We start from the raw sequence: 24,257 nt of genomic DNA on the forward strand, positions 1-24,257 counted from the left end.
CGGGTTCACGGACACACAACCGAGGAGAGTTGGTCGCGATAAGCTTTTTGCCAGGGACTCCTTGTGGTTTCGGTGCATCTGCAAGCGGAAGGACGCACTCTGCAGCATGTGCTACCATGTGCCATGTCCCTGCCCAGACGAACCCAGCCCCAATTTGTGGCCGTAGGGGTCCACTAAACGGCATGGTACCCCGCCAGCGTCGCAGCAGGTACGGGTACCTGTAGACTCGTCCAAGCTTACAAGGTTGAACAAAGTACTGATGACACCTGCCGAGCCCGAGGGAACAGGCAGGCTCTTGTTCTTCGCCTCCCTTCGGTTCCAGCACAAGCGTTGGTTCCAGATTTATCACTTGCTCAGAAACCCCAAATTCTTGCCCAGAGAGGCCTCTTTCAGCATCCCCAATTTCCTCTGTTTCTTCTCTTCGACACTAATTGCTTCGAGTCGAGTCAAATCGACCGCTGCGGTTGAAACAATTCCAGAATCATTGGTAGCTTGCCCGGTACCAAAACAATCGAGAGCGCTGCCGACTGTAACCGCCCTTGCATAGGATTCGTCAATTTGTCGTCATCGCCCACTGAACCACCGCTTCCCCAAGCATCTTTTGTGAAACTGGCATATAGGTTTTATCGGGGCACTTGTTTTCTTGCAAGACATCTGGAATCACCTACAAGTCAAGAGAGGAATGAAATACGGGGAGCAGTTCGAACAGGAGTCTGTTCCGCAATGGAGCCTTTGTAAGTTTGCAAACCCGCCACAACCGCCACCTCTCGAAACCACATCTTCTAACCTGCGCCAACATGGCAGATAACATTGACTACAACTCTCTAAAACACCACATCAAAACGCACACGACAAAGGACCAAGCGACGGCCATAGCGATCCCGGGACACCAAGACACCGCCCTCAGCAAGTTCGAGGAAGGCTTCTACGGCGAGCTGTGTTGCCAACATGACCGAGTCGACCTCTTCGTCTCCAGCAAGGCTGACGAGATCTCGCGGCGCCTCCAGCACTCGTCCAATCAGATTCACCGCCTAATAGTACGCTGCGCAACATCAGGCCGGAGCACCATCTCGATCAAACGACAGCGGCGGTTTGTCAAGTACGAGCAGGAACTCCTCCAATGCGGCGACGACATCCGCTCCCTGCGGCGCTTTGTCGACGCGCAGATTGTTGCGTTCCGCAAGATACTCAAAAAGTACAGAAAATGGACCGGGTCGTCGACGTTGGGGACACGCTTCAGGGACAACGTCTTGTCGCACCCCAAAAGCTTCACGCGGTGCGACTTTTCGCACTTGCAGGCCAGGTATGACGACTTGTTGGTCACGCTTCGGGCAGCATCGCCTGCCGGCATGAGCGGGATTGGCTCCCCGACCCCCGAGCCGACGGTCGACTCGCGCGATCGGCAGAGCTCCCCGAGCGAGGCGACGGTTGTGAGCGAGTCGCAGGTGGTGTACTGGAATGAGTACGACTGCGGAAGCGAGGCGGGGGACAACGACAGGAGGGATGAGGATTATGCTATTTATATTGACCCGAACGAGGAGATGAGCTTCCCCGGTATGAAGGCTCTTGGGAATCTTTTCTCCAACCCGGTCAAGAAGTTGAACTCAGCCTGGATGTCGATTCGATCGGTGCGGTCGAGGGAGTCTCCCTTGAGCGATGATATCGAGCGCGGACCACTCTTGCCGACTGACTCGACCGTTTCGACGTACGGTTCGACTCGGGCGAAGCCATTCTCTGCCGAGCCGAGCTACTTTACGATACCGCCTGGCAGTAGGGGTGGCCAGTCCGACACTGATGTGGAGGAGGATGCCAACTACTCCAACTGCCACAGTCGGAGGGGGTCGTATGGGTATGCTTCCTCGGAAGATCAGTTTCCTACCGGCTATCGTCCTCACTATGCTGCTCTGCCGAGCATCAATGACCAGCGCATTGAGCAATACAGGGAAAACATGTTTTTCTGGATCACGTGGGGCTGCTACGCTGTTGCGTATGTCTTGATGGGGATTGCGACTGTGCTCATCACGGCGGGGCGTAACAAGAAGCGGCTTGAGGTGGACGCGGGTGTTACGCTGGGCATCATGACTTCTCTGGGGCTGGCATGTGCGGCGATTTGTATGACGGTGGCCAGGCAGGAAAGGATGGGATGGGTTGGGCTGGTGGCGACGTGGATTGCGTTTGCGGGGATATGTGCGGCCAACGGGGTGTTGCTTGTGCTTGTGGTTGGGAATGCTCCTCTATGATCAAAGTCTGAGGGAAGGGGTGATAGCCTGATGATCTTGAGACGAGAGATCTCTTTTTTTCCCCTTTTTTTCTTCTCTTTGGTATTGGGTCATTTTGTATATAACTGTACGGGTTGCGCATTACATCGGATGGGGTCTCCTGGGTGAGGGAGGCTGTTTTCCGCCATGGGAGCAAAGGTTGCATGATACCAGGTTGGTTTTTTTCTTCTTTTCTTTTTGAGTATACAAAGGCGGCATACATTTGGTGGGGAAGGGGGGGGAGGGGGGCGCTTTGAAGGGTAAAAGCAAAGCGGGATATTGTTGAGATGGTTAGCTGTACCTTTTGTGTATGTAATAGTAACAACAGCAGCGGTTTTGTCATTTACTCTCATATAAGACGAAGACTTGATGTTGTTGTGTGAGCAAGCAATTCAACCCCCACTTCACGAATGAAACCGATTGAATTTCCCCTCATCCACTTAAACGGTCCCTCACTTAAACCCCGCGCTTCACATTCCACCAACCATCCAACAAACATTTCAGAGCTTTTCAACACCCGGGTTATTGAATGACCTCACCTCTCTCTCCTACCTCCATACTAACTAACTAACCCCTGACTTTTTTTTTTTTTTTTGGTTTCTGTTTCCACAATGAGCGACGAAGACCGCCCCAGCAGCAGCAGCAGCAAAAGGGCGTCCCTCCTCAGGCTCAAGTCCAAGGTGAAGGAAGTGAAACAAGTCGTCATGTCCTCCCAGCTACCGCAGACGCACTACAAGAAGGAGGTGACGCGGCCGACTCGGCTGACGGGGCTGTTTCCTAATACAACCAACCCGGTTGTGTTCTCCGCGCCGATGCTAGGGACGGCGAACGGGAGGTTGGCGGCCGAGGTGAGCAAGGCAGGGGGGTTTGGTATGTTTCTCCCTTCTCTCTCTCTGTCAATGTGAGAAGGGGGTGCTGCTGCTGATGATGATGATGGTGGTGATGATGATGATAGGGTTCATCCCCGCGGGATATAACTTCAACCCCGAATCCGGACCGGATCATCTAGGGCAGTTGGGGGAGGAGCTGAAAATTGCGAGGAAGGTGCTGGATTTGGAGCAAGCGACGCTGACGGCTGTCCCGGTGGGGGTGGGGTTCATTCTTTGTCATGAGAGTGCGAGGACGCATTTTATCGAGAGGGCTATTCCCGTTTTGCAGGAGTATTCCCCCCAGGCGGTGTGGCTTTTTGCTCCGAGGGTGGAGGATGTGGAGGGGGGGGTGGTGAGGGGTATTATTGACGTGTTGCATGATAATGGGTTTGTGGTTTTTTACCAGGTCGGGACGGTGAAGGCGGTGAAAGAGGCGGTTAGGGATGGGGCGGATGTGGTTGTTGCTCAGGGGACGGATGCGGGGGGGCATCAGTTTGCTAGGGGGGCGGGGACGATGAGTTTTCTGAGGGAGGTGGTGGAGGTTGTTAAGGGGGAGAAGGAGAGGACGGGGAGGGAGGTGGAGGTTGTGGGGGCGGGGGGGGTTGTGGATGGGAGGGGGGTGGTGGCTGCGTTGGCTTTGGGTGAGTACCCAGCTGGGATTGAGAGAGAAGAGGACGGGGGCTGACTGGAGGGTTATACAGGGGCTGATGCGGTTGTTATGGGGACGAGGGTGAGTTCTGAGCTTCGGGATGGGAAATGGAATGAGGCTGACAAGGACATAGTTCATTCTCGCTGAGGAGGCGACGACGCCAAAGTTTAAGCAGGAGCTGATTGCAAAAACAACGGACGGGGCCTCGTCAACTTTCAAGTAAGAATAGCAGTTGTGGAAATCTTTTGGGGGTCAGGGCTGACATGACGACAGACATACGGTCATGGACGACATTCAGGGCACCACGATCTGGCCAAAGATCTATGACGGCCGAGCCATTGTTGGAGGTTCGGTTGAGGACCATCTTAACGGGGTGCCAGTGGAGGACAACATCCGGCTATTCAAGGAAGCTGCAGAGAAGGGCGAGACGGACAGGACGATTACTTGGGCGTAAGTACGCACGGCAGTTTTAGAAACGGAATATATTTGCTAACAGTCATCAGTGGAAGCGGCGTTGGATTGGTCAGCAAGACCCAGCCGGCCGGTGAGATTGTCAAGGAAGTGCGCGAAGAAGCGCTTCAACGCATCAAGGAACTGCCAACATTGTTTTAAACGCCTATTTTCGTGTATAACCATAGATCATCAACGCATTTCTAAACCAACGCCGCTCGCTCGTCTGTTTATGTACATTTCATTCGTCACACATCATCTTACAAATCCTCCTTCGCGCCAGTCTGCTTCTCTACCGCCGGCTCATCCTCGCCATCTCTGGAGTAGACCTTCTTTCCCGCAACCCAGGTCTCCCTCACCTTCAAGAACCTGATTTCTTCCTCCCCTACCTTCAAAACATCCTCGTCCATCACCACCCAATCGGCGAATCCCCCCTCCCTGATCACACCGGCCTTCTTCTCCCAAAACGCCGCGTGGGCAGGGCCCCTGGTAAACCCGTCAAATGCCTGCCGCACGCTCAACCCTTCCTGCTCTTTATACCACCCACCTTCCCACCCTGGCGGCCCAATGCCTGTATGTGGACTCTTCCTCGTAACGGCAGCATATACTCCCTCAAAGGGATTCGGCGGCTCCACGGGGAAGTCACTCCCCAGCACCGGCGGCCCAACATCCCACATGGACCTCATCCTGTACGCCTCCTTCGCGATCCTTTCCTTACCCAGCCGTTCCTCCGCATAGGCCATATCAGAAGTAGCGTGGGTAGGCTGGATGCTGGGTATGATTCCCAACTCTCTCATCCGGGCTTGATCGTCTGGGTGAATGATTTGTGCGTGTTCGATGCGGAAACGGCAGCTGATCTGCTGGCACATCTTGGGTGGGATGCCGTAAGGGCAGACCTCGAGGTCGTCGAGGGCCGTGGCTAAGGAGTCAATGGCGTGGCGGTTGGCCAGGTCACCGATGGCGTGGATGTTGACTTGATACTTGGCCTTTGCCCAGGAGAGGGCGAGGGAGTGGAGGGTGCTGGCATTGACGAGGAGAGAGCCAGAGGTAGAAGGACGGTCCGAGTAAGGGTCGATCATGGCGCTGCCCCAGGAACCGAGGGCACCATCTGTTTTCTGTTAGCAATCCTAAAAAAAAAAAAAAAAACAGAGACATACCAGCAAAAAGCTTCACACTCCCCACCCTCAACCACCCCCCTTCCAAATCCACCTTCCTTGCCACCTCTGGACAGAGAGTATTTCTCTCCGGGCACTCAACCATGGCATACACCCTCACCGTCCACTCCTCTTTGTCCTTCTTCACCATCTGCTCATAGAGATCAATATCCCTCGGCAGCACACCCGCATCATGCATCCCCACCAGTCCAACTTTGTTCAACTCCCTCATCGCACTGCCCACAAACTTCTTTTTCTGGGCGGCGTTTGGTTTGGGCCACAAACCAGTAACAATATCCATAGCATTATCACAAAACACGCCCATCCCCGGCTCCCTCACAATCTCCCCCCCTGGAACCTCCCCAGGCAATTTGTCTATATCAATCAAATCCAGAACCGCCTGCGAAACCCAAGTACAGTGCACATCCACCCGATCCAGCATAACGAACTTATCCCTCAACTCCTCATCGTCACTCAGCCAGTCCTATCCCTTTCTCGTCAGCACCCCCCCCCTTCCCTTTTTCTTATGTGTAAAAGTGTAACTCACAGCAGTAGGCATCCCCTCCCTCAACAACCCCTGATCCCACCCCACCCCTCTAACCCAATTCCCCCTTGATCCAACTCCCCCCTCCCCCTTTCGTGACTCTAAATACTTTTTTATTCTCGCTTTCACCTCCTCCTTCGACCTGGCCCCAAACAAATCCACCCCGTGCAAAAACTCGCCGTATTGTAACAAATGTCCGTGTCCGTCCCACAATCCGGGGAGTACATACCCCTTCCTCTTGTTCTCTTCTCCTTTCCTGGAAAAAACACGGGTTATGAGGCCAGTGGAGGGATCAACACCGAGGCAGTTCCCTTGCTCCTCCTCTGTCCTGTCAGAGGCAAAGGAGGTGGTGATGGGGTGGTCGTAGCAGTGGATCATCTCCTCCTCTTTCGTAGCGGTTACCGAGGCGAGAAAAGTTGTGATAGAAGAGGTGTATTTATCCCAAGTGTAAGCAACGTCAACAGGGAGCTGGTAGACCACCATCTCAGACAACTGCACCGGTCCATGACGGTACAGCAGGGCGGACAACAGCCCCGCCAAAGCGAGGGTTGCCAGCCCCAGCAGGAGGCGAAGGGGTGATAAGGCCATGAATCGCTTCTCTTTTGTCCCAGGTATCCTAAGTCAAGGTAGACGTCACAAGCGGAAGGGGTGGTTTGAGAAATTATACAGGATTTTTTTTTTTTTAAAAAAAAAAAAAAAGTCAACGTCAGGTCAAAATCAAGCTGCACCTCCAGGAAGTCTCGTCTCCACACCAAACCCTCGGCCCGCCTGCAGACACCGACTGATCGGCACCGGGCCGATGCTCGCCGGGCTCTGCCTGCCGCCCTTTGCATTTGAAGACATTAATTATACCCCCAAATGAGCAGTGAACTCGATACATGAAGAGAGTATTTTAACACTGACTCATATTCCATAAAATGCATGCTAAACAGCTAGCTAGCCAAAGTTTACAGATAACCCCCTCCCGCTCTCTTCCCTGCCGGTCAACAAGCAACCCAGCCGTTTACAGCTTATTCATCCCCTAAACTTAATGATTGATCCTCCCTCATCCACCAACACCCATGCGTGTTTCTATACTTACAATTTTCCCCCTCCATCATCCCCCCAACCTTCTTCCACCACACAACACAACCATCACCCGGTGAAGAGCTTTGAAAATGAATGATGCCTCCCCTCCCCCCTTAACCTTAACCCAACCAATGTAGTATGGAAAAAGACACAAGAAAAAAAAGAACAATCCACTTTAGCACGTTCATTACCCTTACCCTCTCTCTCTCTCTCTCACTCTCTCTCTCTCTCACTCTCTCTCTCTCTCACTCTCTCTCTCTCTCACTCTCTCTCTCTCTCACTCTCTCTCTCTCTCTCACACACACACACACACACAGACACACACACAGACACAGCCCAAAGGATACCTTCCCTGACCCTACTACCTGCTCGCCCTTCCCTAAACAACATATTGACCACCAAAAAAAACAACATCAAACACCCTCAGCCCTCATTTCTCCAAAACACCGCAAAGCAAGATTACTCCTGTCCGAAACCCATCGTCTCCTCCACCGCAATCGTCAACTTGTTCTGCAACATCGCCAGATCCTTGTACGGCGGAAGATCCAAACGGTTGAAGCTATTCCCCCAAAGTCAGTACCCAACTCCAAACATTCCAGAAACAACATACCAAGTATGCGCCTTTGGCAAATTCGTAATCTCCCCCGCCTTCTCAATAGTAAACCTTCTCGGCCCATCACTCCCCTGCAGATCCTTGAACCCGTTCACCGGAATCCTCGACGTGCCCGTCGTGAACTGCAGCAGCCTGCTCTTCTGCTCCCCGTCCCAGCTCCTCACCGTCTGCCAAAAGAACTGAATCACCTCGTCGCTCTCGGTGTATCCCCTGTAATCGGTGTGCTTCTTCCAGTCGTCCACGTCAATCTCGGCAATACCGCCAATCAGCAGCTCCAGCTCCCTCTCGTCAAAGACATTGATCAGATCATGAGGAATAAGCTCCTGGAACCCCTCCTTGAACGCCTGGAACTGCTCCGCAATTCTCTTTTCGATCCTCCACTTGACCATCAAGTCGACATACTCCTTCTTGTTCTCTTCCGTCACGTCAATGTTGCGCCCGTTGGGCTTGAGGTCCTCGACAGCAATCACGCCGAAGCGCTCGTCTTCAGTAGAGAAAGTCATCTCCAGCCCGGCATCCGTGATGTCGTTGTCCAGAATCCACTGCAGCGACCGGTGGAAGTCAGCGTCGACACCCTCCATGTCAGCCAGCACCACTGCCTTGCCAAGCACCATCTTGTACAGCGCTCCAATGAAGAAGGCGTCGAGGAATCTGCGGTGGAAAATGGCAAGACCGACAACACGGCCAATAAACTTGAAATAGTTCAGGTGCTCGGGATTGATGCCCGAGTGCGGGTTGATCTGCAGCGTGTAGTTGTCGTGCGCCGAGTACTCGAACAAGCAATAGAACGGGTTGAACATCTCGTGCGACAAGAGGAAGAAGAACTCTCTCGACAGACCACCATAATCCAGACCGTCTTCGCCGTCAAATTTGATCATCAGTCTCTTCTTCAGGTCCGTGGCTGACTGGCGACTAATCTCGGCGAACGAGTCCTCAAATATGTGCGAGCGTCTAACCTTGATGTGGCATTGCCCGGAGAGGATTCGCATGGCGGGCTGAGACCGGAAGTAAATCAGCTTCCTCCTGAAATCACGCTTGTACTGCGGCACGTTCTGGTCGAGCGACGACGGCAACCTTGGGTCATCCCAGGTGGTTGTCTTGGTGTTGTGGTCCACAAAGTAGACGCGAGCTGTGTTAGTCAGGCGCATCTCCCATCCGCTGGGCAAGGGGCCAAGCTGTGACACTGGCTGCTGCTGGATTCTTCCGTTGTCGTTATTGCCGCCATACATCCTTATGTACTGCTGGCGTCGCGGGTCGACCCACGTCGTTGTGCGTGTGTTGTGGTCGACAAAGTAAGCTCTGCCTTCGGGTGTCCACCTCTGCTCCCAGCCAGGTGGAAGCTCGCCGCTACCGGCCGTTGTAGCCCCGGTGTTCATCATGGTGGTGGCATTGGCTTGCGAGGCGGCTGCTTGCTGTGCCTGCTGTTGTTGAAGTGTTGGCGAGTTGGCACCAGTTCGATCTTCGGGGAGCGTGCGGTTCTGGTGTCTCTGTCTTTCCACTTGGGTATTCGCCTCGGCCACCCGGTTCTCGGCAGCTCCCGTCGCCCCCGTCGGTCTGTTCCAGCTCGTCGTTCGCGTATTGTGATCAACATAGTAGGTTCTCCCCAGGTTGTCCTCGCGACGTTCCCAGCCTGCTGGCAGACGGCCTTGCGAGTCTTCAAACGGGCTCAGCGTACTATTTGTTTGTCGGGCTTGGGCGACGGCACCGTTCGTGACAGGACCATTCGAAGCAGGAGTGGCAGCTGAAGGGTTCGACGCAAGGCTTGCGGGACGATGGGGGATAGCTAGTTGCCCAGCCGCGCTGGAGCCGCCGTTGGGGCGTGACATGGCTGAAGATGGTCGTTCTGAAGAAGCTTCCCCGTTGGAAAGATTAGGGGTTGCAGGATTGAGGAGCGATGGTCTGCTGGACGACGGAGCCGATGGTAAAAGAGCTTGTTGCTGCTGAGCACGAGCGGGAGCTGTCATGTTAGTAGACAGGTTAATAATAAGCTTGCCGTGCACCACAAGGTTGTCTGTGGACTTCTTAAGGTCCCGCGTGAGCATCTGGTCTATGATTGGGATAAATCAGCTGAAAGGGATACCCAGGCGCGGGAAAGGGGCTGGCTCCGTACCATCAGATTCGGGACTGAGCTCGATAACATCCCCAACGCGAATATTAATCACCCCTAGGAAGCCCTGATCCTTCTTCTTGAATTTCTTCTGGTCGAACACTTGCACGGCGAGGATGCTGTCCTCGTTCACCTTGCTGCGTCGAGTCAGTACGACATCAAGGGAAAACTGTCCCTTCATGGGCACCTGGGGAGGCCGCCACTTACAAATCAAAGCTTTCATTCCAATATGGGTTCAGTGTCCGCTTGGAAACCTGTGTTGTCTTGGTTTGCTCGCCATTGATGGTTGCTACCGCAAAGGGATCGGGGAATCCTGAAGGCCAGCAAGTCAGCATTCCTGTTCGAGAACCACAGCATCCAACAGCCGTAACCCAGCACTCCAGGACCACATACGGAAGACATCCCGCTTGTATAAGCCATCGGCCGCAATAACTTGGAACACGAAGTTAGTACCGTTGATACTAGTGCAAAGGGCTCGGGTTGGGCTCGAGTTTACTTGTAACACGAAGGTTGTTTCCTTGGCTGTCGCAAGGGGTCAGTCAGCTCAATATTTCCTCGTCAGAAGACAGGAGCTGGGACTCACGCCGAAGGCCCTGCTTGACTGCCACTCATGATTGCAGACAGTGCAAGTCAATCTCGCACGTGTGGCGTTGGTGTTTCTGTGCCCTTTTCGTCTGGATTTCTCCTGTTGTCCTTCGTCCGAGTGGGCGGTCCGCTGTTGGCGGGGATGTGTGGTTGGCTGTCGGTCGAGCAAGGGGAGGTTCGCAACGAGAAAAGGCGGGATGAGATGCCGAGATGCGGGCGGCCAAAGCGCTCGGTGATGGAGGGATCTCGATTCGATGACTGACACTCAGCCGAGCGACGCGAATGAAGGCGCGATAAGGTGCTAGACTGCGTGTTGTAGATGCATGCGCAGCATTAAACGATGGGGAGCGCAGCTGGGCCGTCGAGGGATTGTGAGAGTGGTGAGTATGGTGGTATGGTGAGGCTGTGCTTGTTGCTCTTCTGTCCCGGGCCCCCCCCCCGCTTTGGGAACCTCTGTCGCTCGAGCCTGAGGCGGCGGGCGGCTAGTTTGTTACTGGTTGGAAGCGAGGCCGTGACGCAGTTAAGCCAGGTACCCTGTGTAAGGGTTAGGTGGTTCGAGTACCCCGTAGAGGGAGAGCTTTGTTCTGCTGGTATCTTGGAAAACGAAAAGACAAGACAAGACAAGACAAGACAAGAGCAAGACAGCTTCAGTCCAGAGAAGCCAGGGCAGCCAGAGCAGCCAGAGCGGTCAAGCATACGGTGGTCATCAGAGAGAGCATGTGAGGTGTAGGGTGCGGTCATTGTGTCCCAAGCAGCTTTGCCCAGCGTTGCCTCCAGTACCTTCCTAGCACAGGAAAGGATCCATCCGTCCTTAGTGGCTTCTGGAGAGGGATCGCGCAACTAGTTTCTCGCACAGTGTGTTCCTCCTGCAGCGAAACAGTTACCCTTGAGTGACAGTCAGGTGGTGAGACTTTCTCTTCGTATCTTCCACGTGAGGCTTGCACGGCTTGTTCTTGCGCAAGTTTCGGGTCAGGCCGGCAATTTGATGTAGAATCTACTAATTGTTGTGGCGCTGGAAACACCGTCAACGAACTGTCTTGGGATTTCGAGGCTCGGTACACCGTGTTGGAATCAGATATGCACCGTGTAAGGATTGGTGGAACATGTCCCGAACCGTCAGAAAGTTGCCCCTCGGATTATTTGTGAATCAACCTTTACGAGTATAAGAGCTCCCAGCCGGGATTTTTGCGAGCAATAACAAGGCATTCTTTGAGTCTGCCTGTAATCTCCGCGTATAGGCCTCACACATCCCAGACAGTTGCTTTTCATTCCGAAATAGGGGCGCCTTATCTTGTCGGAAGCTACCACAATATCCAGACTCACTCACCATCAGGCCATCTGGTACATACATAGAAATAAATAAGCGCACGGTATGGAAGCTAGGCTTCTGTTTCTATATTCGACATGCCGTTACTCCGCTAGTGCCCCAAAATGGATGCCACACAGAAATCCACCCAACCAAGGGGCAAAGTCCGGCGGTTGGCAACCGGACAGAAGATGCTTAGCCACCAGGGTCCATCAACTTTGTATTCGATAAGTAATTGTACCCTTTTCTTTTTACCTATCCCCCCGACTCCTAAACCGAAGCAAACAATAATAGCAATTATCCACCATGTCCCGTCTCTTGATATACAACTTCGGACAATGAGGGTGTCGGTTCGACTGTCCCTTCCAAGGTTGCTCTAAGGGTTGACATTCCATTCACCTCGAGCCAGAGGAGACTCTAGAAACCTCCCTCTCGGTGTTCGTAATGGCTTACCTCTCCAACCAGAATAACAACAATCCAATGGCCTCCGTGAACGCCAAAAACCCCTGGCTCCGGACAGGCGACAGACCTCTCCTTGACATCAATGCCACCCCAGGTACCGCTGAAATCTTCCACCCCTTGACGTTTAGTAAGGGGCGATTCCTCCTCTGCCCCGGCCGCGGTAACCGCCGCGATAACCCCCGCCATAGAAACCACCACCACCGCCCCGACCAAACCCTCCACCACCCCTACCAAACCCTCCAAACCCTCCACGACCACCACCACGATACCCACCCCTGCCGCGTCCTCGAGACATGCCGGGCAAGTTCGTACGTTTTGGCTCAACCTTGATATTCCGTCCCTTGAAAAGGCTGTCATTCAACACCAACGCCTGAGCCACCATGTTGGGTTCCGAAAACTCGACATATGCGTAGCTGTCCCAAAACACCATGTCAGTTCTCTCTCTCTCTCTCTTTTGTGCCTCTCAATCCCACCCAGACCGCAAAATGTAAAAACTCACCCCTTTGGCTGCCCGGTAAACTTGTCCAACAAAATCGTCACCCTGTTGATGCTCCCACAATCCCCAAAGTGGCTCTGCAGCTCCTCGGGCGAGGTGGAGTAATCCACATTGCCCACAAACACGCTCCGGTTGTCGATATCTTCCTTGTCGTCCTGCAGCCCCTGTCGTTCCTGATCCATCGACGCTTGCATCTCCCTAAGCTTGGCCGCTTCGGCTTCCATCTCGGCAACGCGCCTCTTCATGGCAGAGATCTCCTCCTGTTTGTTTTGTTTTGGAGCCCGGTCAGTCTTTTTGGTTTCTTCTATTTTTTTTTTTTGCTTTAAAGTTGATCAAGGCGCCGTACCTCATCATTCCCATCTTCGCCCTCGCCGTGAACTCTGTTTTCTTCTCCCTGGGGGGGCTTGTCTTCTGGCTTGGGAGAGCTCATTTTGGCTTTTCGGCTTTGAGTTGTGGAGAGCAGGAGTTGCGAAATTTGATCGGGTGGGGAGGGGGTTTCGAGGTTGCGAAGTTCTGTCGGGATGGCGGAAAGGACCTGAAATCGTGGCGGTTAGCATGAGACCTCGTGGTCGGGGTCATATGTAGATAGGCGTCACGGAGGCCCGTGGAGCTATTCCCAATGACGCGAACACGCGCGGCAGCCACACGAAAACGCCAAGGGAGGTTGTATCAGATAACTCTCCCACCCAGCTGCTGAGGCGGAGAGACAGGCTTACGGGATGTAAAGCGTATTTCTTCTGGTAAAATTTTGTCGTCGGGATAGGTCCTGCTTGTGTTTAAAACAGGAAAGAGAGGTGTAGCAAAGTTGAGATCAGAAGTCGTCGCCCTGGCCAGTTTGGGTCCGCAAGGCTGGGATCTCGTTGTAGCTTGTAGCCGATCGGCGAATTGTCGGACTGGGGTCTGGGTTTGCGATTTCTTTTGGGTTAGGGTTGTGGTAACCATCAAGGTTCTTGCTAGCTTGATATGTGAAACATTTCCCCATGCAACAGCCTTCGTTGAAACAGAGTACGGTTCAATCTTCTTTATCGGCTTTGTTCGCCGGGGAACGGCGCCTTAGGTCAAACGACCTCATAAACGTTCACTTATCCCCAATTTTTCTGTCATTATGGGTTGTTTGCAGTCTGTGGCCGCAATAGCCTATCACCATGGGGAAAGGCAGGCAAACAAATGTGTACAGAAAGCCCCGATGTCTATACAACAAGCTGCCTAGCTACTATGCTCATATGTAAGATTTTCTCTTGTTATAACCTGATCCACTCATCTCGCAGTCAATATTCCCTTACTCTTCTCCTTCTCATCACAAAGCCCTCTCCCCCACTCATCTCTCATATCATAGGCACTAACATCACTCCTCGTCTCATTCCTCCCACTCACCCTCCTCCCATCAAAGAAAATCATCCTCCCATAAAACCTAATCCCCCCTTCCACCAACCCATCCCCCCAAAAACTTGATATAGCTCCCGTCACCCTCCTCATCATACCTACCCCCAGCCAATCATTAGGAACCAATCAGGAGAGGAGCGACGGCTCACCTGCCAAGAAGAGTGATCCAGAGTGATCCAGGTGATCCAAGGTCAATATATACGGAGGAACTAGCTGGTGTAGATAGACAGTTCCGCAGTATGCAATTCACAGTTGTATTCACGGTATCTTGTGATTACATCAAGACATCGTGTTGTGCACTGTTTAGCTGCACCGAACCAATTGTACCAATTGTTAGAAGCTGCCTTCAACCGAGTATCCCTTTTCAGAGGTTCTGTACAGGGGTTCGTCATAACTAACTATATCAATATTTAAAAGCTTGTAGGTATTTAGAAATTAAATATAACTAAGTAATAACCATATATATCCCGAGCTTTTTATAATCTAACTGAATTAATAAACTAACTGATTATCGTTATATATATATGTCTTATATTTAAATATAAAATTTATCTATGAAATTATTTTTAAAGTTATTATAATATCACCTAAATAAATTAAACTTACTTATTTTTCAATATTTATATTATATACTAACTATCGAAGGTATAAGTTTATGAGGTTTATCGTTATCAAAAAAATTTAACGTGCTTATATTTTATAATAACTTTATTATTTGAAAATTTAAATAGGAGAATTTATATTCGTATTTAAAGAATTCTAATAAGTTAAAAGATTTGTAATTTTATAATAGTAATAAAAACGCTATATATCATGAAAAAGTTTTATAGAAAATTAAATCTATTATTAAATATTATCAGAATTATTTAGCTTTTGCCTACAAATAATCAATATTTTGGTTTTACTTAAAGAAAATATAATTTTAAATAATAACGCTTAAGTCATCAATAACTATATATCTAAAAGGTAGTTTATAATTTATAAAGCTAAAATTAGTGAAGTTTAAGTATCTATCTAAAAATAACTTTATAGTTAAATATTTTAAAGTATATTATATAAAAGTTAAAAAGCTAAGTGTTTAATCTAAGAAATTTGCCATGGGATATAATACTGAAAAATTCATTAGGTATCTATACGTAATTATTTATAGTTTTGTTATAAAAAATCTTAAAATATTTTTAAAGTTTTTTAATAAAATAATAACGTACATTATAAACGAGTGCACCATATAAGCGAGTGCACTACTTTTCACCACCCTACTACAATTACCCTCAATTATAATACACTAACACTATTAACCTACTATAATTATATTAGAAACAGCTAAATTAGACTCTTCTACAACCTCCTAGCACGTACGGATATTATAGCCAGGCTTGCCGCATATACCACAGCACCGAGCCTTCGTATAAGCCCCCTACACCACTACTATCTAGCTACGTTTTTTACACTCCCTCTCTACCCATAGCTTTCTTATCTAGTAAATCGTATATATTTTGCACAGCAAGTAACCCTCTAAGCCTTACATATATTTTTTTAACTTTCCGGCGTTTATTTAATACCTTATTAACCTTATAAAACGAAGAAACCTTTATTTATAAAAGGGCTACTTAAGATATTATAGCTATCGTACCTTTGATAAATTAATCTATAGTGTTTAACATTAAAGTTGGGGAATTATTTAATAATAAATAATACAAATTTTAATAAATATTAATTATAAATTAACTTTTTAGGGGTTTTATAATATTTAAAATACTTAAGGTTATAAAGTACCGGGCCGTAAGGTCGGAAATATTAATATACAAAACTTAATATTTAACTTAAAAAATATTTCTTTAAATCGTATAATATAAAGCTAACCCCTATAAAACTACCCTATATATTTTTCTCCGTAATAAAAGTAAAGAAAGTTTCGCGGAAAATATAAAGGAACTCGAGTTTATTTAATGTAGTTAATATATAAATATATTAAGTTTTTATTTTAACGGCCGTACGCCTATTTTAGCGACCTGAAATAGTTAATATCAAATAATTAAAAGAAGTAGGAGGAATATAAAAATATACAAAATGTAATAATATTATTCTGTTAATAATAACGTTTGAACTTAATCGAGTAATAATTTTCGTAAATATCGAAGATTAATAACTAGTACTTACCCTTCGTACGGAACGTTATATAATAATCGAAATATTTAATTTAAATTAGGCTTACCGGATTAAAAATTTAATTATTATTAATAATTATAATACGTTAAATAAATAATAAATTATATTCGGTATTTTACTTAATGAAATAATATTATATAATTAAAATAATGAAAAGTAAAATAGTTTAATTTAAAGTATTAACTTCCTAAATTATTAATAATTATTTATAGTTATTAAATTAGGTTAGTTTTACTTTATTAAGGCCGTCCAAAGTTATAATTACTATACTTATAAAAATAATCTTTATTATAAACTAAATTTCGTCGAAATTATAAATATTATTATTTATAATACTATACTTAACTTTAGTATTTTATATAAACGTAAATTACTCGGTAATACCCTTTAAATCCTCGTACTTAGCCCTCTAATAGTTATATTTATACGTAAAACGCGTATAGAGCTACAATTAATATTTAATAAAGTTATATATTTAGAGCTTACTAATAAATAGCGTATTATATATATATAATAGTTAGTAATTTATATTTTCCATACTACGTAATTCTAATAGAAAAGCACGCATATATAGTTTAATAATATATTAAATAATAATTTCTTCTTCGGAATTTATAAGCTAGTATAAGTTAAGCGTAGTACCGTACTTTATAGGTTAGTATAACGAACCCCTATCCAGAACCTCTGAAAGGGATACCGGTTAAAGGCTACTCCTGAATAATCCTAGTTCGGTATAGCTAAATAATATACGATAAAATATTTTAATATAAATATAAGATACCGTAAATATAAGCTTAAATTATATACTATAGAACTATCTATCTATACCAGCCAGTTCCTCTATATATATAGACCTTAGGGCCCTAAGGTACTTACCCTACTACGGCCCCGATCACTCCTAGCACTTTATATCCTATAAAGTACTTGTCGTACTATACCTTCGATTACCCGTAGTATTTTACATCCTGCAGACTATTTAGGCCTCTTAGCGCCGTAGTATTTCTAGTTAGCTTTAATTAATTATTTCCTAATTTCTTTAATAATTAGTTAAGGACGCCCCGCGCCCTATATACTACGCGACTTACTATTAAGTTAACTATAATATAATACCCTTCCTCTTAGGTCGATACCCCGGTAATTATATTTTTAAAATAATCTTTAATCCCCTTTTTTTACTATATCCTTATAATAAATTTTTTTCCTTTTTTATTTTACCGTTATATTTAATTATATAAAGAAATTTATTTATATAAGTATTAACCGTCGTTATAATTAAATATTTTTCCTTAAGGAATTCGGCTTTATTATACCCGAATATATTTATTATAAAAAAAATAATTTTACATATATAATTTTCTTTCGATATAATTAATATTTTTTATATATTAAATTAAATTGCTTTTATTATAATATTTATAATATAAATTATAAATTCTTTCCTAAACTATTATACGCTTCTTTATTAATTTTATAGTCCGTTTTTTTATTAAAGAGAAAAAACGTTTAAATATAGAAAAGTAAATTACTTTAAACAAATTCCTTCGTTTTAAAATATAATCGCGTATCTTCGAAGTATAAATCTTTATTACTTTCCGTTATAAATCTTGTTTTTTTAAAAAAGAAAAAAGAGAGTTTTCCGTGCGGCTTACTATTCTATATAGCCCGCCGGTAATAAATATTTCTATTACTTCTTTTTTTATTATTATTTTTACTTCGGCCTTTTCTTTTTTAAATCCTACTTTAGATTTTAATTAGCTTTCCGACCTTTCCTTTAATTTTAATATAGCCGATCCTTCTTTCTTAACCGCGTAAAATATCATTAATAATACGCTTTTTACTTTTTAAAGTAATTAAAACGTATAACGCTATTTATATTTAATTTTTTTTATATTTTTTAACTTCGTAATATAATACGTAGTATATTAATTATTCATATCGAAAATATAAATTCGATTTCCGTTAAAGTTCTTTTATATTTAAATTTATAAATACTTTTCTATAATTTAAATATAGATTTTTTTTATTACTTTATCAATCGTACGTTTCGATTATTTTTACGGTAATAAAAATATATAATATTAATTAATTTAATTTCCTTTTTACTTTTTAACTTTATAGTATAGCGTATAATATATTAATTATTTTATCGAAAGTATAAATTCGATTTTTATTAAAGTTCTTTTAAATTTAAAAATATTTAATAAAATACTTTTAAGTTTAAATTTATTTTTGTTATTTTAAATTTTAAATAATTTAAATATTATTAATAAATTTTTTTTTAATTTATTTAAATAATTAAAATATATTTATAGTTTTTACGAATTATTTATAATTAAATATTTTAATTAATTAATTAAATACTTTAATTAACTTTTATTAAATTATAAATTTAATATTTTTTTTATATTATATTTTTTTTCGTCCTCCGCTATTATTTATATTAACTTTATTTACCGGTAATACGGGTTTTATAAGTAAAATATAAAAAGTATATAACTATAAATATATTATATAAAGTAATTTTAGTTCGAATACCGTTTCCGATATTTTCTTTTTAATTTTAAACGGACCTACTTATTTATAATTTAATTTTTTATTAAATTTTTCAATATATAAATTACGTATAAAAAGGAATATTATATTTTTTTTTTTAAAGTAAAGTCCCTCGAACCTTTTAGTATTATAATATTTCTATATTTTTTCTTTCATTAACTTTAATTCTTATTTAAATTTATTATAAAATATATATATTTTATTTATTTTAATTTTAGCTTTAAGGACTTTAATAATAAATTTTTATTATAAATTTACTTTATAATTAAAATTTATAAAAAAATATAACTTTCATAATTTCCGTTAATAATATATTATACTTTAATTATATTATAAATAATAATTTAATTTAATTATTTTATTTAAAATTAATATAATTTTATGAATATTATTTTATAATTTAATTAAATCGTTTTATTTAACCGTTTATTTAAGGGTAATAAGTTAATAACGCTTTACTTATTATCTTTAACTTCGTTATTAACGTTTTTTAAAATTTCGATATAAATTTAATATTATAATCCGTAATAAACTCCTTTAATTATATATATATTATTACAATATACCGTAGTATTATATCCGTTAATTACTTTATTAATTAGGTTTCTTAATATAATAAAAAGTATATTTATTTAGTAAACTTATTAACTATCGTTAATATATTATTATATTCAATATTAATTATTATATTTTTAAACTTTAATAATTTAATAATAAAGTTTATTATAATTAAACTTTATAACGTTCCGCTATTAATAATAATTTTAAAAATCTATGAAGCTTATACTTTATAATTTTCGTTTTTTTATACGTATAGTATAATTAAATAGTTTCTTTAACGTTATTTTTAATCCTCGGTTAATTAAAATATTATTTAATCTTTTTTATAGTTTTAACGATATTTATATATCCTCCGAGCTTTAATATATAAATATTTATTCTTAATACCGTCCGGTTACTTAACTTTACGTATATTCGATTTTTATACTATAGCTTTCCTTAACTATTTTTTTAAATACTTTATAACTTTAGTTTTTCCTATTCATATTATTCTATAATATTAATATTTAATTTTCTTTAATATTTATTAAAAATAACCTTTTCGTAATATATTATATAATATTTTATTTACGGTTATAGTAAATACTTAAGAATATTATTTAATACTTCTTTAAATAATAATAATAATTCCTTAAATATATTTTTATAATAATCGGTACGCTAGCTAAATATATTTACTTTAGTATTTTCCGAATTTCTTTTATAATTAATTTAAAAATTAAATTCTAAAAAAAACTTTAATTATTATATTTACTATACGTTAAGGACCTTCGTAGTAATAAAATATTATAAATTCTTATAATTTAAATAAATTTATATCTTATATTTAATATTATTAAAATATAACTTTTATTTCTTAAACGTTTCGATAATAATGAATAGCTTTTTATTATAAATTGAATAGTTTTAATATATTTTTTAAGCTTTTTTAAAAAAAGTTATTAAATATAATTTATTATAATTATTTTATTATATTAATTATTTACCGATTATATAATTTAATATCTTTACTTTAACTTTAAATAATTAATTAAAGTTTAATAATTCAAATATTAAATCCTTTAAAATAGCCTCTTTTAGTTCGTAAAAGGCTTACTTTTTTTCTTACCTTTACCGGAATTTTATATTTTTTTTAATTAAATAATTAAAAAACTTCGCGATATTTATATACCTTCGAATAAATATTTTATAGAAATTTATAAACCTTGAAAATTCTTTAATATATATTTATAATTATAGCGTAAATTAATCTTTAATTATTATAATGTTTTTAAATTTTATATAAACCTTATTTAATAATATTAAATATTTTAAATATATTATTTTTTATACGTAAAACTCGCTTTTCTTTTTATTAATTAAAAGTCCGGCTCTATATAGTATATCGAGTATTTTTTATATATACCGTTTATATTTTTCTAAAATATATAAATAAATAAAGATATTATCGAAATAATATATTATTATTTTATCGAGGTACTTTTATATTATATAATTAATAAAAGATTAAAACATCGCAGGTATATTAATTAACCTAAATAGTATTATAAGATATTCGAAATAATTATAAGATATACGAAATACTATTTTTTATTTATTTCTTTCTTTAATCCGTATATAAGTATACCCGATAAATATATTTAAGCGTATAAAGTATTACGCTTTTACTAATTAACTCCGTAATTTAAATATTAACGATAGTAAATAATTATTTTTTACTATTTTATTATTTAACTATTAATAATCTATATATAATCGTAAGCTTTTATTTTTTTTCGGTACGAAAAAAATAAAGTATTTTATTAGTAATATAAATTCCTTAATATAATTTCTTTTTAAATTTTTATTTAAATATTTTTATAGTTTTTTATTTTATTTATCGTTAATATAATATATTTTAAATAATTATAATTTAACTTTCTTTTTTAATTTAATTTTATAGTTTTATAGTCTTTACTTTAAAAACCCCTTTAAATACTTAATATAACGAACCCCTATCCAGAACCTCTGAAAGGAATACCGGTTGAAGGCTGCTTTTGAATAATCCTAATTCGGTACAGCTAAATAGTGTACGATAAGATATCTCAATGTAATTATAAGATACTGTAACTACAATTTAAATTGCATACTACGGAATTATCTATCTACACCAGCCAGTTCCTCCGTATATATATAGACCTCGGGGCCCTGAGGTGCTCGCCCTACTACGGCCCCGATCACTCCTAGCACTTTGCATCCCGCGAAGTGCTCGTCGTGCTATACCTTCGATTACCCGTAATATCTTACGTCCTGTAGACTACTTAGGCCTTTTAGCGCCGTAGTACTTCTGCCTAGCCTTAATTAGCTACCTCTTAGTTTTCTTAATAATTAGTTAGGAACGCCCCGCGCCTTATATACTACGCGGCCTAGCATTAGGTTAATTATAATATAATGCCCCTCCTCCTAGGTCGATACCCTAGCGACCGTATTCCTAAAATAGTCTTTAATCCCCTTTTCCTATAGTATCCCTTTAATAAATTTTCCTTCTCTTTTATTTTACCGTTATATTTAATCGTATAAAGAAGCCCGCTCGTACGAATACCAATCATCGCCGCAATTAAATACTTTTCCTTAAAAAGTTTAACCTTATTATACCCGAATATATTTATTATAAAAAAAATAGCCTTAAATATATAACTTTCTTTCGATACGACCGATACCTCCCGTATATTAAATCGAATCGCTTTTACTATAATATTTATAATATAAATCGTAAATCCTTTCCTAAACTATTATATACTTCTTTACTAACCCTATAGTCCGTCCTTTTATTAAAGAGAAAAAACACTTAAATACCGAAAAGTAAATTATTTTAAATAAGTTTTTTCGTCTCGAGGTATAATCGCGTACTTTTAAAATATAAGCCTTCATTACTTTTCGTTACGAATCTTATTTCTTTAAAGGAAAAAAAAGAAAGTTATTTACGCGGTTTATTATCCTATATAGCCCGTTAATAATAAATACCTTTATTATTTTTTTTTATTATTACTTTTATTTCGGCCCTTTCCTTTTTAAATCCTACCTTAAGCCTCGATTAATTTACCGACCTTTTTTTTAATCCCGGTATAGCCGGTCCTTCTTTCTTAACCGCGTAAGATACCGTTAATAATATACTTTTCCTTTCCTAGGATAATTAAAACGCGTAACGTTATTTATATTTAATTCTCCTTATACCTTCTAACTTTATAATATAGTATATAATATATTAATTATTTTACTAAAAGCGTAAGTTCGAATTTTATTAAGATTTCTTTAGGTTTAAAAGGGTTTAGTAAAATCTTTTTACGCCCGGATTTATTTTTATTTATTTAAATTTTAACCGGTTTAAATATTATTAATAAAAGATTTTTAATTTTTTTAAATAATTGAAATATATTTATAATTTTATAAATTATTTATAGTTAAATACCTTAATTAATTAACTAAATACTTTAATTAACTTTTATTAAACCGTAAATTAAATATTTTTTCTATATTATATTTTTTTTCTTTATCCTCCGCTATAGCCTATATATTAACTTTACTTACCGGTAATATAGGCTCTAGAAGTAAAATATAAAAGGTATATAACTATAAATATATTATACGGGGTAGTTTTACTTCGAATACCGTTTCCGATATTTTTCTTTTAACTTTAAACGGGCTTATTTATTTATAATTTAGTTTCTTTCTAAATCTTTTAATACGTAAATTATATATAGAAAGGAATATTATATTTTTTTCTTTAAAGTAAAGTCTTTCGAGCTTTTTAATATTATAGTATTTCCGTATTTTTTCCTTTATAAATTTTAATTTTTATTTAAATTTACCGTAAAATATATATATTTTATTTACTTTAACCTCGGCCTTAAGTATTTTAATAGTAAGTCCTTACCGTAGATTTACTTTATAATTAAAATCTATAAAGAAAAATATAATTTTTATAATTTCCGTTAGTGATATATTATACGTTAACTATACTATAAATAATAATTTAATTTAATTATTTTATTTAAAATTAATATAATTCTATAAATATTATTTTATAATTTAATTAAACCGTTCCGTTTAACCGTTCGTTTAAAAATAGTAAATTAATAACGCTTTACTTATTATCCCTAACCTCGTTATTAACGCTTTTTACAATTTCGATATAAATTTAATATTGCGATCCGTAATAAACTTTTTTAATTATATATATATTATTATAATATATTATAATATTACGTTTATTAATTACTTTATTAATTAAATTTTTTTATATAATAAAAAATATATTTATTTAATAAACTTATCGACTACCGTTAATATATTATTATACTTAACGCCGGTTATTATATCCTTAAACTTTAGTAATTTAATAATAAAGTTTATTATAATTAAATTTAATAGTTATTTTACTATTAATAATAATTTTAAAAATCTATGTAGTTTATACTTTATAACCTTCGTTCTTTCGTATATATAATATAATTAAATAATTTCTTTAACGTTATTTTTAATTTTCGGCTAATTAAAATATTATTTAATTTTTTTTATAGTTTTAGTAATACCTATATATTTTCCGAGTTTCGATATATAAATATTTATTATTAATATCGTCCGATTACCTAGCTTTACGTATATTCGATTCTTATACTATAACTTTTTTTAGTTATCCTTTTAAATACTTTATAGCTTTAGCTTTTTCTATTAATATTATTTTATAATATTAGTATTTAATTTCCTTTAATATTTATTAAAAGTAGTTTTTTCCCGATATATTATATAATACTTTATTTATAACTATAATAAATATTTAAAAATATTATTAAATACTTTCTTAAATAATAATAATAACTTTTTAAATATATCTTTATAATAATTAATATACTAATTAAATATATTTACTTTAACGTTTTCCGATCCCTTCTTATAATTAATTTAAAAATTAAATTTTAAAAGAAACTTTAATTATTATATTTACCGCGCGTTAAGGACCTTCGTAATAATAAAGTACCGTAAATTTTTAT

The 24,257-nt window shown here is 39.8% G+C and overlaps 5 protein-coding genes across 5 annotated transcripts; 2 read left to right on the forward strand and 3 right to left on the reverse strand.

The window, feature by feature from the left end:
- Positions 1-682: 682 nt before the first annotated feature.
- On the forward strand, positions 683-2,240 carry QC761_402570 (uncharacterized protein; the record flags this gene model as incomplete). Its single annotated transcript, XM_062878536.1, has 2 exons — positions 683-734; positions 805-2,240. 2 exons carry the CDS (start codon positions 683-685, stop codon positions 2,238-2,240), a joined length of 1,488 nt encoding a protein of 495 aa, XP_062732027.1.
- A 401-nt stretch (positions 2,241-2,641) lies between these two features.
- Positions 2,642-4,421, forward strand: QC761_402575 (uncharacterized protein). Its single transcript, XM_062878537.1, has 6 exons — positions 2,642-3,128; positions 3,214-3,768; positions 3,829-3,857; positions 3,910-3,995; positions 4,050-4,226; positions 4,280-4,421. Exons 1-6 carry the CDS (start codon positions 2,870-2,872, stop codon positions 4,386-4,388), a joined length of 1,215 nt encoding a protein of 404 aa, XP_062732028.1. The 5' UTR covers positions 2,642-2,869; the 3' UTR covers positions 4,389-4,421.
- Positions 4,381-6,629, reverse strand: QC761_402580 (uncharacterized protein). Its single transcript, XM_062878538.1, has 3 exons — positions 5,928-6,629; positions 5,384-5,864; positions 4,381-5,334 (listed from the first exon to the last, which is right to left on the reverse strand). The coding sequence occupies exons 1-3, from the start codon at positions 6,510-6,512 to the stop codon at positions 4,487-4,489; spliced, it is 1,914 nt and encodes a 637-aa protein (XP_062732029.1). The 5' UTR covers positions 6,513-6,629; the 3' UTR covers positions 4,381-4,486.
- Positions 6,630-6,794: 165 nt separating this feature from the next.
- Positions 6,795-11,069, reverse strand: RSP5 (NEDD4 E3 ubiquitin-protein ligase). Its single transcript, XM_062878539.1, is given in 9 exon segments — positions 6,795-7,196; positions 7,242-7,307; positions 7,322-7,551; positions 7,603-9,652; positions 9,716-9,849; positions 9,920-10,025; positions 10,106-10,144; positions 10,209-10,234; positions 10,296-11,069. 7 exon segments carry the CDS (start codon positions 10,322-10,324, stop codon positions 7,452-7,454), a joined length of 2,484 nt encoding a protein of 827 aa, XP_062732030.1. The 5' UTR covers positions 10,325-11,069; the 3' UTR covers positions 6,795-7,196; positions 7,242-7,307; positions 7,322-7,451.
- Positions 11,070-11,797: 728 nt separating this feature from the next.
- QC761_402600 (uncharacterized protein) lies at positions 11,798-13,399 on the reverse strand. The gene is made up of 3 exons (XM_062878540.1): positions 12,908-13,399; positions 12,565-12,821; positions 11,798-12,478 (listed from the first exon to the last, which is right to left on the reverse strand). The coding sequence occupies exons 1-3, from the start codon at positions 12,989-12,991 to the stop codon at positions 12,190-12,192; spliced, it is 630 nt and encodes a 209-aa protein (XP_062732031.1). The 5' UTR covers positions 12,992-13,399; the 3' UTR covers positions 11,798-12,189.
- Positions 13,400-24,257: the final 10,858 nt, after the last annotated feature.

The sequence above is a fragment of the Podospora bellae-mahoneyi genome, chromosome 4 (genome assembly GCF_035222275.1).
Source record: "Podospora bellae-mahoneyi strain CBS 112042 chromosome 4, whole genome shotgun sequence".
Taxonomy (NCBI): Eukaryota; Fungi; Ascomycota; class Sordariomycetes; order Sordariales; family Podosporaceae; genus Podospora; species Podospora bellae-mahoneyi.